The following is a 14076-nucleotide window of genomic DNA, read 5'->3' as shown; positions in this document are numbered from 1 at the left end:
GGACTTGAAAGTACTACTTTAGGAGAAAACAATGTTCAGAGTATCCGCTTTAAAATATTTTTTAAAACCTGTGGGAGTAATTCATTGGACTACATTATTTATGCAAAGGAAGAAAAGGCTTTAGCATTGTGCTGTAAATTGAACTTCACTCTCGCTTCATTCAGTAAAACAAGCCAAGCCACGAAAGTGAAAGTTAAAGTGATCGGGCGGAGGCAGAGGAGAATGCAACTTAATGACCCGTGACGGAGGAGACAGATGGTGGCTGTGTCCGCGAAAGTGATCAGGCAGTGCTTTTTAGGCTGCCAAATGGTGCGCACGCCTGGTGCACATGCACTGTATTTGGAGGCCTGAAAAGCACTAGTTTGCACTTCCAGATCCCCCTTTTACAAAAGCTCTTGCGAGGGCAGCGCTAAAGCGCTGGCTCAAGCGAGACCTAAAAAGCCAATCAAGCTGATCCCCTCTGCCACAAAAAAGCAACATGTCGCCCGGCGTAGCAAGGCACTTTTTAAGTTGACCAGCCTCCTTTGCAGTCTTCATATACTCCTAAACCATACCTACTTGATTGAGTATGCTTCTTTTTTAATGTTCTATTACCTAACCGTCCATTTATCACAATACTTGCCAACTGCCAACCTCTTGGTAATGTGAGTTTGCCATTTTACCATTGTTGTTTAATTAATGAGCTATAGTTCCTACATAAAATTCCGAACATTTTTCAAAAACAAACATATTGTAATCTAAATGTACACATAGCGAAAATAATCTGTAATGAAAATATACATGGTATCAGTGGCATCAAATATGATCTAAATGACGATATAATGTGCATTTAAAATGCCATCAGAAATATTTGTGAGGGGAGTTAGGCAGCCTTTCAGCAAGATTGCTTGACCTTTGTGCAATTTGGTGAAATCCGTTCTAATCACCTTAAATAGTATTTTCAATAAATGCAAATATGTTTTTATGACAAATTCTAGAACAGTAATTTCAAAATTTAGCATTCAACTAAAGATTTTCAATTTTAATCTTATACATCCAAATCGATGCTTTGATTATTTTATTACTTTAGAATTCATTGAAAGTGTACAGTAGAAAAAAATAGAAAACAAAAAGTCCCTAATTACGAGCGCCCTTGTTAATTGCGATATACGTGGTTGGAGTTGTATGATAACTTATCATACAACTCCAACCACATATATCGGTAGATCAGAGCTGTCGACATTTTATCGCAGGAGAAATGCACAATCTTGACTGAACAATAGATGTTGGTGTCCCTCCCCCCCCTTCCCCCATTAAACCTCCCTCCCCCTCCTCCGCAAAACTCGAAACTGTGTGGCATTTATAGCACCTGATAAATCAAGACTCGGAGGAGAGAACTTAATCAGGCGCAATAAATATCACACCATTTACTGGGGCGCTCGTAATGAGGGTAAAATACTAACCTAGATGGTTCTGTATACACGTGCTTGCCATGGCTATCGTGTGACAGAGAACAATAAAAATAAAACCACTTTAATGTCAGTACTGCTCAGAAAGCATTCTCTTTGACAACGCCCAGGTGTTCTCATGCACATTAGAGACTCGCAATCTATATATAATAGAGCAATCACGCAAAAAGGGATCGGTTTAACCCCTCGCTGTAACTTTGGTTCAAAAGTTTACCCTATAATGAGACCCTAGTAACGTTATTACGATGAAGCTCACTTACCCCTTTTGGGTCCGGTGTTAAATTTGAGGAGTCCTTTGCGCCGCGCTTCACAGGAGGCATGCTTCTTCTTGTCATTTAACCAACCACCCCGCAGAATGCTCTCAACACACAACTTTAAAAATGCTCTCAGGCGTAGCACATGACACTGTTTGAACTTCATGTGTTTACTACACAAGCTGCTAGTCATACACCTCCTTTTAATAATAAGTCAAACGGCAGCGTCTGTCAATTAATTGGTAATGGAATCTGCCCACATTTCATCATTATATGGGCGTGGCTCTGTTCTGAGCTCGTAAACATCCCTTAATTTTTGTTAAATAACGATTACACGATTCTTCGCTGTTTTTTTCTTTACAAATATTGAAAAGTACTTTTTAATCAGAGAAGGCATCATTTTCAAAGCTGTGAAAAAGTAAACACCTCACACTGCATGATACGAATTAGTATTCATTCCTTTGGTTTGATTGATTAAACTCGGTAGACAGAGGTGCAACTAGAGCCAAATTTGGGGGGGAGGGGGGTAAGAAAAACAAGCCGAGGTGACAAGAAGGGCTGGGCGAGAAGGGAGGGGGGAATGCCAGCATCAAAGGAGCCTGAAGCTGACGAAAAGGGAGGGGGAGAAGGGAGGAGGGAGTGCGAGCAGCAGCTGTGCACGTGTACGTCATCGTGCACTCAAGCTTTAGGCCTGCCAAATCATGTGGGTAGCACTTTTGAAAGCCCACTTACAAAATGTCTCAAAGAGACAGCTTGCGCTGTCTTAGCGAGACCTAAAAAGCGTGCGTGCCTCGCCATCACAAGTAGGGGGAGTGCGGCCGAGAGCAGGGACGTGCCGCGTTTCCCTTGCGGGAGCGAGCACGATTATTGCTACGAGATGCCGCCGCTCGCTCCCGCAGGAGAATCGCCAAGCGTGCACGCATTGCCATTGAAAGCAATGCAATGCATGCATGTTTTTAGTGTTTCCTTTGGGAGGCCAGATTGTTTACCATTTTTTCCAGAAATGTTTCCAATTATTACACAACACAAATCCATCAGTAAGGCAAATTTCTTCTCTACTAGTCAAGATGGCCCCGTGAATTTTTTGAGTCCCCAATTTTCGTCTCTACACGAGACCACTACAGCAATGCTTGGAAGACTAGTGGTCACAACACCTAAGTGACTGGGTGAAAAATGTGATGCTAATGCTACAAGCTCATCACTTATATTACAGGAAGCGCAACAAACACAAATCCTCAAAGGAGACCTCTCTTACTAGATGGGGAATACATCTGAATGACCTAAGGGCTCAAGGTCATTGGTCTCCCAAACAACAGCTAAATCTGATCAATGTCTTCGAGCTAAAGCTGTGCACTTAGCTCTCAGGGCATTTCTCCCAGCTCTAACTTCCAACAGACTAGTAGTACAGATGAACAATGCCACCACCCTGTACAGTTGAAACAAACAAGGAAGAACAAGATCACAAACTCTATCATTAAAAGTACAAACAATTTGGCATTGGCTTATATCAAGAAATTTGTCACTTCAGGCAGTTCATCTGCCAGGTCTGCAAAACAAACCAGCAGACTCAGCAGATGTTTCAGTGCCTCCACCAAAGGAGCGTGTCACCAAATGAACATTCGAAGAAAACTAAAACCCTTTCTTCCCCCAAGGATTTCAAGCATGCATCCAAGGCCTAGTGATTCCTAGGTTGGACTATGGAAGTACTACCTCCTCTGCATTACCCAGATCCAAACTGGCATCACTAAGCCCCGCTCAACGCTGCTGCACGACTCCTCTCCGGCTCATAAAGAAACAACCACGTCACCTCTTATCTGAAATCCCTCAACTGGCTCCCATATGGAACAAGAATTCAGTTAAAAATGGACTACATGACACATAAAGCCCTCCACTTCGAACCCTCCAGGTACCTTGATCAAAAGCTCATACTTTCTGGCAGCTCCAGATCCTACAGAAGCTCCAACACCCTACTTTTGAAACCACAGAGATTCCTAAAAAAGAAATCGTACAACCGATCCTTCTCTGGTATGGCCCTGAGAATTTGGAACACCTTGCCCCTTACGTCAGAAAAAGAAGTCAAAGTACTCCTTATGGACAAATTCCTTCCCTATATTCCAGGAAAACCTTCTTCCCTCCACGACACTCGAGATTACTTTCACTGGCAACCTCTTGGTTCTCAATTGATTCAGTTCTGACTCTACCTTCCCGTTTATTGACATTGCCTATTCCTATAGTTTGTACTTAACATTATTTTTGGCTTTTATTGATGTTTCCCCTCTACTCCACGACCCTTATATAGCATTCCCTCCCTTCTCTGGTTGACAACAATACATTGATATTGATTTTATTGCTATCACCGTGCTGCTCTCTGTAAAGCGTTCTGATACCCGCAAGGGTCAAGTATGCACTATAAAAAAACTATCTAAATAAATAAGACACTGTCTTGTACCTCATCTTCAAAGACTGGGTTTATCCTGAAATAGACCTATTTGCCACCTAAAAAACGTTCTGGGATCCCCATTCAAAGGGCAATGATTGTTTGATAAACTAGTGCAATAAATCACTGTATGCTTTTCCTCCAATACCACTCATTTGTCAGTGATCATCAAACTCTAACAATCGTATTCAACCATGATCTTGATCGCTCCGGAGTGGCAGAGATAATGGTGGTATCCAGACCTACTTCACCTATCGCTTAAACCTATCAGGAAGTTGCCATGCAATCGCAACCTACCAGCCGCGGTCGGTAGTGGGAGTAGCTGCCTGGCGGTGACGTGGGAAGGGGGAGGGGCAGGGTTGGGGGGAGTAAACTATGGATTACGGAGGTTTACAGGTAAGTAAATATATAAATTTAAAAAACGAATTTCGTTTCGCGTACTGCATCCCCCAAATGCGATGCAGTGCACGCAACGAAATTCGTTTTTTAAATTTATGTTTACTTACCTGTAAACCTCCGTAATCCATAGTATACTACCCCCCCACCCTGCCCCTCCCCACGTCACCGCCCGGCAGCTACTCCCACTACCGACCGCGGCTGCAACCTACTGTCCAGAATGGGAGGCAGAATCTTCCACCCAACGTACAATCCTTGAATTTGGTAGTATGACTCCTGAGGTCATACAATACGGACATTTAGGTTTGCCTGAGGACTGTATGCAGATTCTTCGAGAAGCTAAAAGACCATCCATCAGGATGTCTTATGCTTTCAAATGGAAAATATTTGTAATTTGGTGTCTTGCTAAGAATTACGAACCACTATCATGCCAAGAAAATGCCATCCTTCCTTATTTACTGCATTTATCAAACTCAAAACTGCAATTTTTCTCAATAAAAGAGTATTTGGCTGCTATAACAGCGTATTGTAAAAAAACAAACCAAAGCAGCTTCTACCACTTGGTTCACAAATGTTCCCCTTTCAAAAATGTGTAAAGCAGCAACATAAAAATCTTTTCACACTTTTACTAGACATTAGTCTAGATGAAGACCATAGAAATGATACTCTAGTGGGTCAAGCAATCTTGCAAAATGTATTTATTTAACCCTAACAGGTTTCTTGACTTTTCTGCATGCTTCATTGGTATTTAATAAAATATTTTCATTGCATTAACAGCCGCGATCGGGGATATGCTTGCTACTCTATTCTGCGTTCATCAGTGAGAATCCTATGATTCAGAAGGAAATGTTACTTACTTGTATTTCTAGTTCTCCATCGTAAGTATTCTCAGTGATGGAAGCTGCTGGCTGTCTTAAAGCTACAGTGTATGTTAAGTTCAGCTAATGCATTTTCTTTTTTTTAATAAATCTTTTAATTAATTTCAACATTAAAGTCACATACATTTCCCAGTTGCCATTTCGAGTAGTCGTACAATGCTTCATCACAATAGGTAAGGAGAAAATGGTTACAAACATAATACCCCAAAATCACGTTCTCCCCCACGCTGCATTTCCAGCTCCATCGATGGGGATATACACAGGTTGCCATGGTAAACATTCCATTTGCCCCATTTCCTGTCCCATTTCTTCAGACACCCACGCGATTTGAATACTACCGTTTCTGCAATCATGCATTTATCGAACTCTTTTACCCACACTCTGGGAAAAGGTTCATCCACCGCCCCCCATCCCCTCGCAATCTCATGCTTGACAAGGGTATAGCCCAGTGTAGTCAGTTGTTGTTCCACCTCTGTGAGGTCAGTCGGCGCCCAAATATTAAGAAGACCTTGTCTCGATGTGAGGGTTACTTCCTTTCCCAGGGCATTCTGAATATGGGTCGTGGCCCCCTCCCATATTTGCCGTACTACCGGACATTCCCATTTCGTGTGATAGAAGGTGGCAGTGTGTTGGCAGCCCCTGAGGCACACCGCATCTAGTCTGGTGCCTATCTTCGCTAGAGTAACCCCGGTTAAGTACGATCTATGTAAGATTTTGAGTTGTATCAATCTGAAACGGAGAGTGATGGCTGCTTCTCTTGGGGACACTAGTGTCGTCTGCCAGTCCTCATCATCAATGGGTCCTATGCCTCTCTGCCATTGCTCTCGTTTGTGGAACGTTTCAGGTAGGTTGTTGCATAGTTTTTTGTATGTCAGTGATATAGCTTTTGAGTGTAACGGTCCGTCAAGTAGTCGGTCTTCCAGCGGTGATGCCTCTGGTATGTCCGTGAGATCGGGTAATGCCGTGGTACGGGCATGTCTAATTTGCAGGTACCTGAACATTTCACCTTGGGCCATATTGTACTTCTCTCTGAGCTCCTCAAACTTGAGGATCAAACCCTTTTTAATCAAATCTCCAATAGTGGAAATTCCTATAATATCCCATTTGTCAAGGCCAAGTTGATGACACAGGTGTCCCAATCTCTGTGCACACTATAGGGGTGTAGCTTTTGTGAGGACATTTGACCATGCCAGACCGGAGTTCGCCTGATGCCAGATCGTCACCGTGTGAGATGTGGGCCCAAAATACCGCCTCTTGTTAACTTTTGAGTATAGTGCCCCTAAATACCCTACTCGTCCCGTTTGGAATCTGTCCAGAAGATACGCTGGATCTATAGGGGAGCGATATAGCCAGTGATTCACTGCCACTAATTGTGACGCCCAGTAATAGTCTTAGGTCTGGGAGGGCAAAGCCTCCATCGTACCACCCTTTCGTCAACTTTTTCATCGCAATACGGGGAGACCCACCGTCCATAGCAGCGTACAAATTGCACTCTCTACTTCCGAGAAGTAGACATTTGGGACTTGGTGTGGGCAATTCTGAAGGATGTAGAGAAAGCGCGGGAGGGCCAGTCTTTTAAAAAGGGCAGCTCGGCTAACCAACGAAAGAGGTAAGGATCTCCAGTGCTTCACATCCGCACGCAGGCAGGACAGTGGGGGCACTAGATTACGGTCATAAAAAATGTTGGGATTTGAAGTATCTTTCTTCCTGTTGTGAGGTTTATAGGATTGGCTTGCTAAAGAGTGATCCTTCCTCAGGTGAGAGTTGTTGGTTCAGCTGACCCAAATAAGGTTCTTCCACAGGTGAGAGTTGTTAGTTCTCCATTCTCAGGTATGTTGCTTCCAAATGTAAAAGCAGCTTGTCTTGCCTAAGAGTGTTCCTGTTCCAGGTGAGAACAGTTAGTTCAGCTTGCCTATGTGAGCTATGAGAAAAGCTTGTACCCTTATTTTTTACTTTTGATTATAAACTTGTTGAGATGTGTTCAGCTGTTTATTTGACTGACTCCAGTGTCCTGCTTCCCAGGAGTGATAGTTGTTCCTTTTTCTTGCCCAGCTGTGTTGCTTCCGGGAGTAAAAGCACAGTGTCTTACACAGATGTTGTTTTTCTTGCCTTAGTATATTCTTTCCCAACGTGATAGTTGTCATTTTTACTTATCCGTATGTGTTGTGCCCCCGGTTATTGTTATTGGTTTGGTTTGTCCTGATGTTCTTCTCTGTCACATTTGAGTTGTTGGTTTCTCTTGCACTAGGCTGTTGCTCCCAGGGTAATTACTAGTATTTTTTGCCCAAGTGAGTCGCCCCCACCACAAAACAGTTTTTTTGTCATGTCCTGGTATGTTGCGGCTATTCAGGAGCAATATGTTGGTTTGGTTTTCCTCAGTGTTACTTCCCAATGTGAGTGGTGTGTTGGTGTGGCTTGCCGCGGTGCTTTTGTGTTTTTTACCCATGTGAGAGTGGTTGTTAGGTCTCGCCTGATCCAGCGCTTGCGCTGATCTGGCCGAGATATTTTGTATACAGGCTTTTCAAAGTGCTGTCGTGGCCTAAAGCTACAGTGCACGTGAACGTGCACGCGCACAGCGCCATGTGTCTTTCCTCCGTAGCGATCGTAATCACGATCACTTTCACTTTCGCGGCCGCGTCACTTGCCCTTTGCTCCCCGTATACCTCTTTCTTTTGTTTCTCCCGAGGATCGCCTGAAAACACAGCCACTTGTTTAGATTTGTCGTAAGTATTCACGAACCATTGCATCCACTTGCTGTCCCCTTTTAAATCATACAAAGGCACCAATAAATAGCAGGGTTTCGCTATTGTTTTACAAAACTTTTAATACTCAACATGTCTGCATTTTATTTTTGGAAGACGCAGAGTACCTGGAGACTCGAGCCACAATTCCAAAGTCCCCAGCTTTGCATGCATGCCACATCGTCTCTCCATATTTATCAAATATGTTTATAGGGGTTTATCTCCGTTTCCCTGAGCACTGCGCCAGCACAGGACAAGCGTATTCATTTAAATTATGCAGAGCTTCCCTCCGGAGTCTTTCTTCAGGGCCCCTCCCTGCCAGACCTCACAATATCCCCAGACCGCATAGTTTATCTCCCTCATCAGCCCATAAGTCTTATCAGGCTACTCATTTGATTTGCTCTCACGTCCTCTCTGTGTTGTCCGTGTGTTACAAATTATTTTTATTTAAAATGCAAAGTGAGTATTTGTTTTTAAATTTACCCGGGAGGATTCCTACAGCCTTTTCATTTAAACAAACCCTCTTCATTTACCTTTTAAATTTAACCCTTTCCTTACTTTATTAGTTACCTCCAGCATTGTCATTGTTCCTTTAAACAATTTACTCCTCACGATTTTGCTCGCCAGTTTTTAGTTTTTTCATTCATGAGATATTTTTATCCCGAGTGTTTCTTTTAGTCAGAAACGAAAACATGGCGCTAACCTACATTATTGACTACGACATTCAGGCGGTGGGAAGCTTTACCTGTTACAGAACTATAGCATGGTAACGCCACTCGCTGGCAGTTGCACTACAAAAGAAGGGCATTTTAAGCCATTGCTCCTAAATAAGTTGTTGATGTTCAGTTTCTGCACAGAGGGTGCATTAACCATCCTTGAGTCGTGTGCTAGAAATGTTTCACTCCCTGTGATGTCTTGCATAGAGTAGTTTACTTTGGCCCTTGTGACGAGTTGCCAAGAGAGAAATACACCCAAGGTTTAGGGTTTCTCTGGTCCCAGAATTATCGAATCTGCAAATTCTGGATCTGATAAACCAACCCGGGAGTCTAATGCAGTTGACTGCCAAGGAGCACGAAAAAGCTTCCCTCATCTCAAGTAAAAAGCTTTTCCCCTCCTCTGCCCCCATCATTCCGCGACTTCCCCAGCCAATGAAAGCTCAAGCATTTGCAATGCAATAGGTCTCGCATTAGCCAGAATTTGAGCTATTGGCATTGTAAATGACAATTACTTTTATTTTTAAAACATAAATAAAAGGCATTGTCATTTACAATGCCAATAGCTTAAACTCTCGCAAATGCGAGACCTATTGCATTGCAAATGCTTGTTTTTCTTTGCCCCTTAGTGTTGCTTCACGGAGGCTTGTTGATATGGTTTTCCCAGATTTATTCCTCCTCCTTATCGGAGGTGTTAGTTTAGTTTTATACAGTATGTTGCTCCAAAATGTGAAAGTTGCACGTCTCACCTATTTGTTCCTCCTCCCGCAGGTGGCAGTTCATGTCGGACTCAGCAGACATTGGCTTTGGGGTCTTCAAGAAAACGAAGACAGGCGAGCGCCAGAAAGCAGGAGATATGATTGAGGTGGTCACCACTGACCGGTACAATGCACATCTAGTACCAGAAGATGGCACCCTCACCTGCACCGAGCCTGGCATTTGTGAGTTAATGCAGTTCCACAATTTACTTCAGCTTTTCCCCCATCTGTATACGCACACGTGCCCTGTCTCTGAGAATGGCAAAAAGTCATGAATGTAGTCCTTGAAATGTGCTCAGCCACTGGTAAATACCAGCCTCAGATACTTGGTCATGTCCCTTCCGTAAGAGAACACAAGTGTAAAACAGTCCTGGCCACCTTCAAGGAGGAGATAGACACCCAGACATGGGTCTTCTGCTCGCTGTGCCATAAGGCTGAGGCTTCCCTTGGCTGACCAAGGTCGAAATTGTTCTGTCCTGTAATCTCTTTCTGGGGACCTCCATTGATAATCCATTCGCACGGTATAGTCCTGCTTCATACAGGGAACCCATAGGACTTTTCGAAAGTCACATTTTATGTACATCTTTACCTTACTGGGGAAAGCCAGGAATTACATGTGAAACCAATTTATAATTTAGCAGCTTAAAAGGCTATATTGCCATTCCCTTAATTAATGTTAAAAGCAGGGAAAATACATATGGCCTTAAAGTTATTTGAAAGGAAGAAAAGTGAAAATTAAAAAACATTGTTAACAAAGCCTTTTGATTTTCTTATAAAGTGAATGAAAGAGAAGGTCTAGGTAGTGCAGTTTATTGACTGCTGTTATGTTAGAATGACAATTGACATTGCACCTTCAAGGACACCTAGACCTCCAATGTCCCATCATGCCCTGTAGGTTTCACTTAATTCAGTTCTATTTACGGCTCCTGCTGACAGACTCTTGGAGCACTGAGCTCACCCTTTTTAAGCCTTTTTCCTCACAGAAACCCTCAGAACCTTTTTTAAAGTGGTTCACTCGATGTCCTTTAGGACTGAGCTTATTTTTATGTTTTCTTTTTTTTGCAAAAGTGCCATTTCGTTTTGCAAAATGCCCAGAATGTGACAGAAAAATGGATAGAACAGATACCCACTGGATCTGTATCCTATGCTTACCAGAATCCCATAGTCCCAGAAGATGTTGTCACTGCAGCTTCCTGTTCAGTGGCACATTGAGAGAGCTTGAGAAGTTTTGCCTGTATGGCCAAGAAAAAAGTGAAAAAGACAGGAATCCCTTTCTTCTGAAAGACCTGAGGGGTGAGGAGAGGCTGCTCCCTCTACCAGTGCGCCAGTCTTTCTCTGAGGACTCTTGCAGGGGGAGGTTTAAAAGAAGAAGTCAAGATGACAAACAGCATCCCCGTTCAGCATCATTGGCACTGATGTTAAGAAAGGGGAGAGCACCCACATGATCATTGCCATGGACTGGTTCAAAGCTGAGAATGAAAAGACGATGCAAAGCACCTCTATGTACAGATACTGGCTGGCACACAAGTGCCCTGTGCATACATAGACACTCCCAAGAAGCACTAACGTGAGCAGACATTGTCAAGAGCCCTCTTTGTTTAGAAGCCTTTTGTAAACTCTCTTGCAGGACCATGTGCATCTTCTACTCCCACATACTTGAATATTATTCTTGTTTTGTGCAACTCGTTGGCAGTGATGTTCTGTTTCAGCTCCGCTATACTTCTCTGCCCTCAGTAAGGGGAGGAAAGAAATGCTGCTGTATGCTATATTTTTATGGGCTGAGTATATTTCTATACCTCCCTTTCAAAGCAGCGGAGCGGCACAGAAATATTGTTGGGTATTGTGGTAACGGAGCCATCCGGCCCGTTCTGATACGCATCTCACGCATCCACGCACCCGGAGGGCGGGCACGCCTGAAGGTATAAATAAACGGGCGCAAGACCGCTCGTGGTCTTTGGCCCACACTAGTACGCATGTTCCCCGTGTCTGTATGTTCCACGCGCCTACAGCATACCCCGGCCTAGCGACACTCCACATTGGCGACGAGGCGGAGTACACCCGCGCATTGCCCCTCCCGTGTACCTGCCTTGAGAAGGTCCCGCTTGTCGGCGCTTCCTGGAAGTCCGCGGAGGCGGGACGGACCGCGTTTCTACACGCGCGCCTTCGCGCAGCCAGGCAGGGCTGTGGTGACGCTCTGGAGCCCTGGAGGAGGATCGTCAGCCCGCCCACTGCCGGTAAGCTCGCCCCGGAGGGGGGAATCGACCCTCGCGAGCCCGTGCTGTGTCTGGTTGGGGTGGGAGTGCCCCATGGTCGTCTGCCTTGCCAGGCCCCCCCCCTGCCTCATTGAAGTGTGCGCGAGGGAAGGGAGCTGCAGGGGCGTCCTCAGCAGTGCCTGCCTGGGAGGCTCAGCCCACAGAGAAAAAGAATTGAAGAGAGCAGCCAGTGGTCTCGCCTGCGCGCAGCGCCATCCAGGCAGCTGCAGTCATCCTAGGCAAGGGAGGAAGGAGACAGTGGTCTCGCCCGGGCAGCAGATCTGCAGCCACGGCCCTAGAGGAGTGTGTTTGACGGAGAGGTGCAGCAGGCATGACCACCCCCGGCACCAGTGGAGGAGGCACCCAGCAACCGCCACCGCAGCGGGCCGAGCAGCCAGCGCCCGCCGCGCCTGGACATGGCGCAGTAGCCCCGCTACCTCCATTTAGCGAGCTTTCGGACCCCTCCACGGCGGCAGTGCGATGGCGCTCATGGATCGGACGGTTGGAGCACTACTTTGTTGGGGTGCGAGAAACGGATGAAACAGTCAAGAGATCTCTCCTCATGTGCTACGGAGGCGAAGAGCTGTACGACCTCTTCGAGACCCTACCAGACAGAGGGAACGCCAACGACTCTGCGGGTACTATACGGGCCCTAAATCGTCACTTTGACCCTCAAACTAACCCCGACGTCGAGTGGTTTAAACTCCGCCAGGCGCGACAAGAAGAAACGGAAACCATCGACGGCTTCTATGCCCGCCTTCGCAAACTCTCGCTATCGTGCACGCTACCGGACCAGAGAGCAGAGATTCGGGCGCAGCTCATCCAGGGATGCCGGTCGGTCCCACTGCGGCGCCTCATCCTACGGCAGCCGGGCATCTCCCTTGACAAGATCTTGGTTCTGGGCCGGTCCCACGAGCTATCCAATGCACGCGCGGACGCGATGGAAGCGGCCCTCAACCGTCCGGCAGCGGCCCTGAAAGTGCCTGCGGTGAAAGAGGAGAGGGTGGATGTACTCCAGAGGCGACCGACCCATCAGCGTGGAGCCACGAGGGCTCCCCAGAGGAACGCCTGCGGTAACTGCGGCCTAGACCACCCACCAGGCGGAAGGTGCATCGCGAGAGGACAGACGTGTTTGAAGTGTGGACGGGTGAACCATTTCGCGAAGGTCTGTAGAGGCGGAAGAGGGCGAAGCAATGCCGGGGGCACGCGAGGTGCCGCGGCGAGTGTGCGTCAACTGACGTTGGAGGAGTCCCCCGCCCAGGGCGACAACACCCAGCTGGAGTTTGAGGGCGAGGCGGAAGATGACGAGGTGTTCTTCGTCTCGTTTGTTGGCAGAGAAGGCACGAGGCGCAGGCCGCCGCCCATGTGCGACATCACGGTGGCCGGGTCTCCTCATCGACACTGGGGCGTCAGTGAACGTAATGGATAGCTGCCAGTACGAGAGACTGTCGCCCTGACCCCCCCTGCGACCCGCCAAGGCCCAAATATTCACATATGACAGCGACAAGCCACTGTCCCTGCGAGGAGTGATCGAAGTTGAAGTCGTTAGCGACGGCAGGAAACTGGCCACGACGTTCCACGTGGCGGAAGGAAAACGGGGCACCCTGCTTAGCTGTCACACCGCCGAAGACCTGGCGCTGGTGCTCTTCGCGAACCAGGTGCACGACCTGCATGCCAGGGAGATGTTAAAGGACTTCCCCATGCTATTCCGCGGTCTTGGATACCTGCGCGGGAAACAGTTCAAACTGCACGTGGACCCCACGGTCCGGCCCATGGCGCTCCGGCATCGGAGGATACCATTCCTCCTGAGACCACGAGTGGAGGAGGAGTTGAAGAAGTTGGAGGACCTGGGGGTGATCGAAAAGGTGTCGGGCCCCACCCCGTGGGTGTCCCCCCTCGTCGTGGCGCCCAAACCCAAGCAGCCAGGCGCCATCCGCTTGTGCGTCGACATGCGCCTCCCGAACAAGGCAGTGAAGCGCGAAAGACACCTCACACCCACCATGGACGACATTGTGGCTGACCTCAACGGCGCCCAGTGGTTCACAAAACTGGATCTCAATGCAGGATACCATCAGCTAGAGCTCCACCCGGACAGCCGCAACATCACCACGTTCTCCACCCACGTTGGCTTACGGCGGTACAAGAGGCTGAGTTTCGGGATCTCGTCAGCCGCGGAGGTATTCCAGAATGCCATACGTG

At 46.8% G+C, this 14076-nt stretch overlaps 1 protein-coding gene across 1 annotated transcript in view; it reads left to right on the top strand.

Moving 5' to 3' along the window:
• The window catches only part of LOC146784031 (SEC14-like protein 2), a 534640-nt gene that overhangs the window by 488609 nt on the left and 31955 nt on the right, over window positions 1-14076 (top strand). The window contains exon 11 of the mRNA XM_085634515.1: window positions 9639-9808. Coding sequence (XP_085490641.1) covers window positions 9639-9808 — 170 coding nt within the window. The remainder of the gene's footprint in view (window positions 1-9638; window positions 9809-14076) is intronic.

This window comes from Triturus cristatus, chromosome 11, assembly GCF_964204655.1.
Source record: "Triturus cristatus chromosome 11, aTriCri1.1, whole genome shotgun sequence".
Taxonomy (NCBI): Eukaryota; Metazoa; Chordata; class Amphibia; order Caudata; family Salamandridae; genus Triturus; species Triturus cristatus.
The sequence above is the reverse complement of the archived record's forward strand: the minus strand, read 5'-3'. Positions and strand labels throughout refer to the sequence as shown.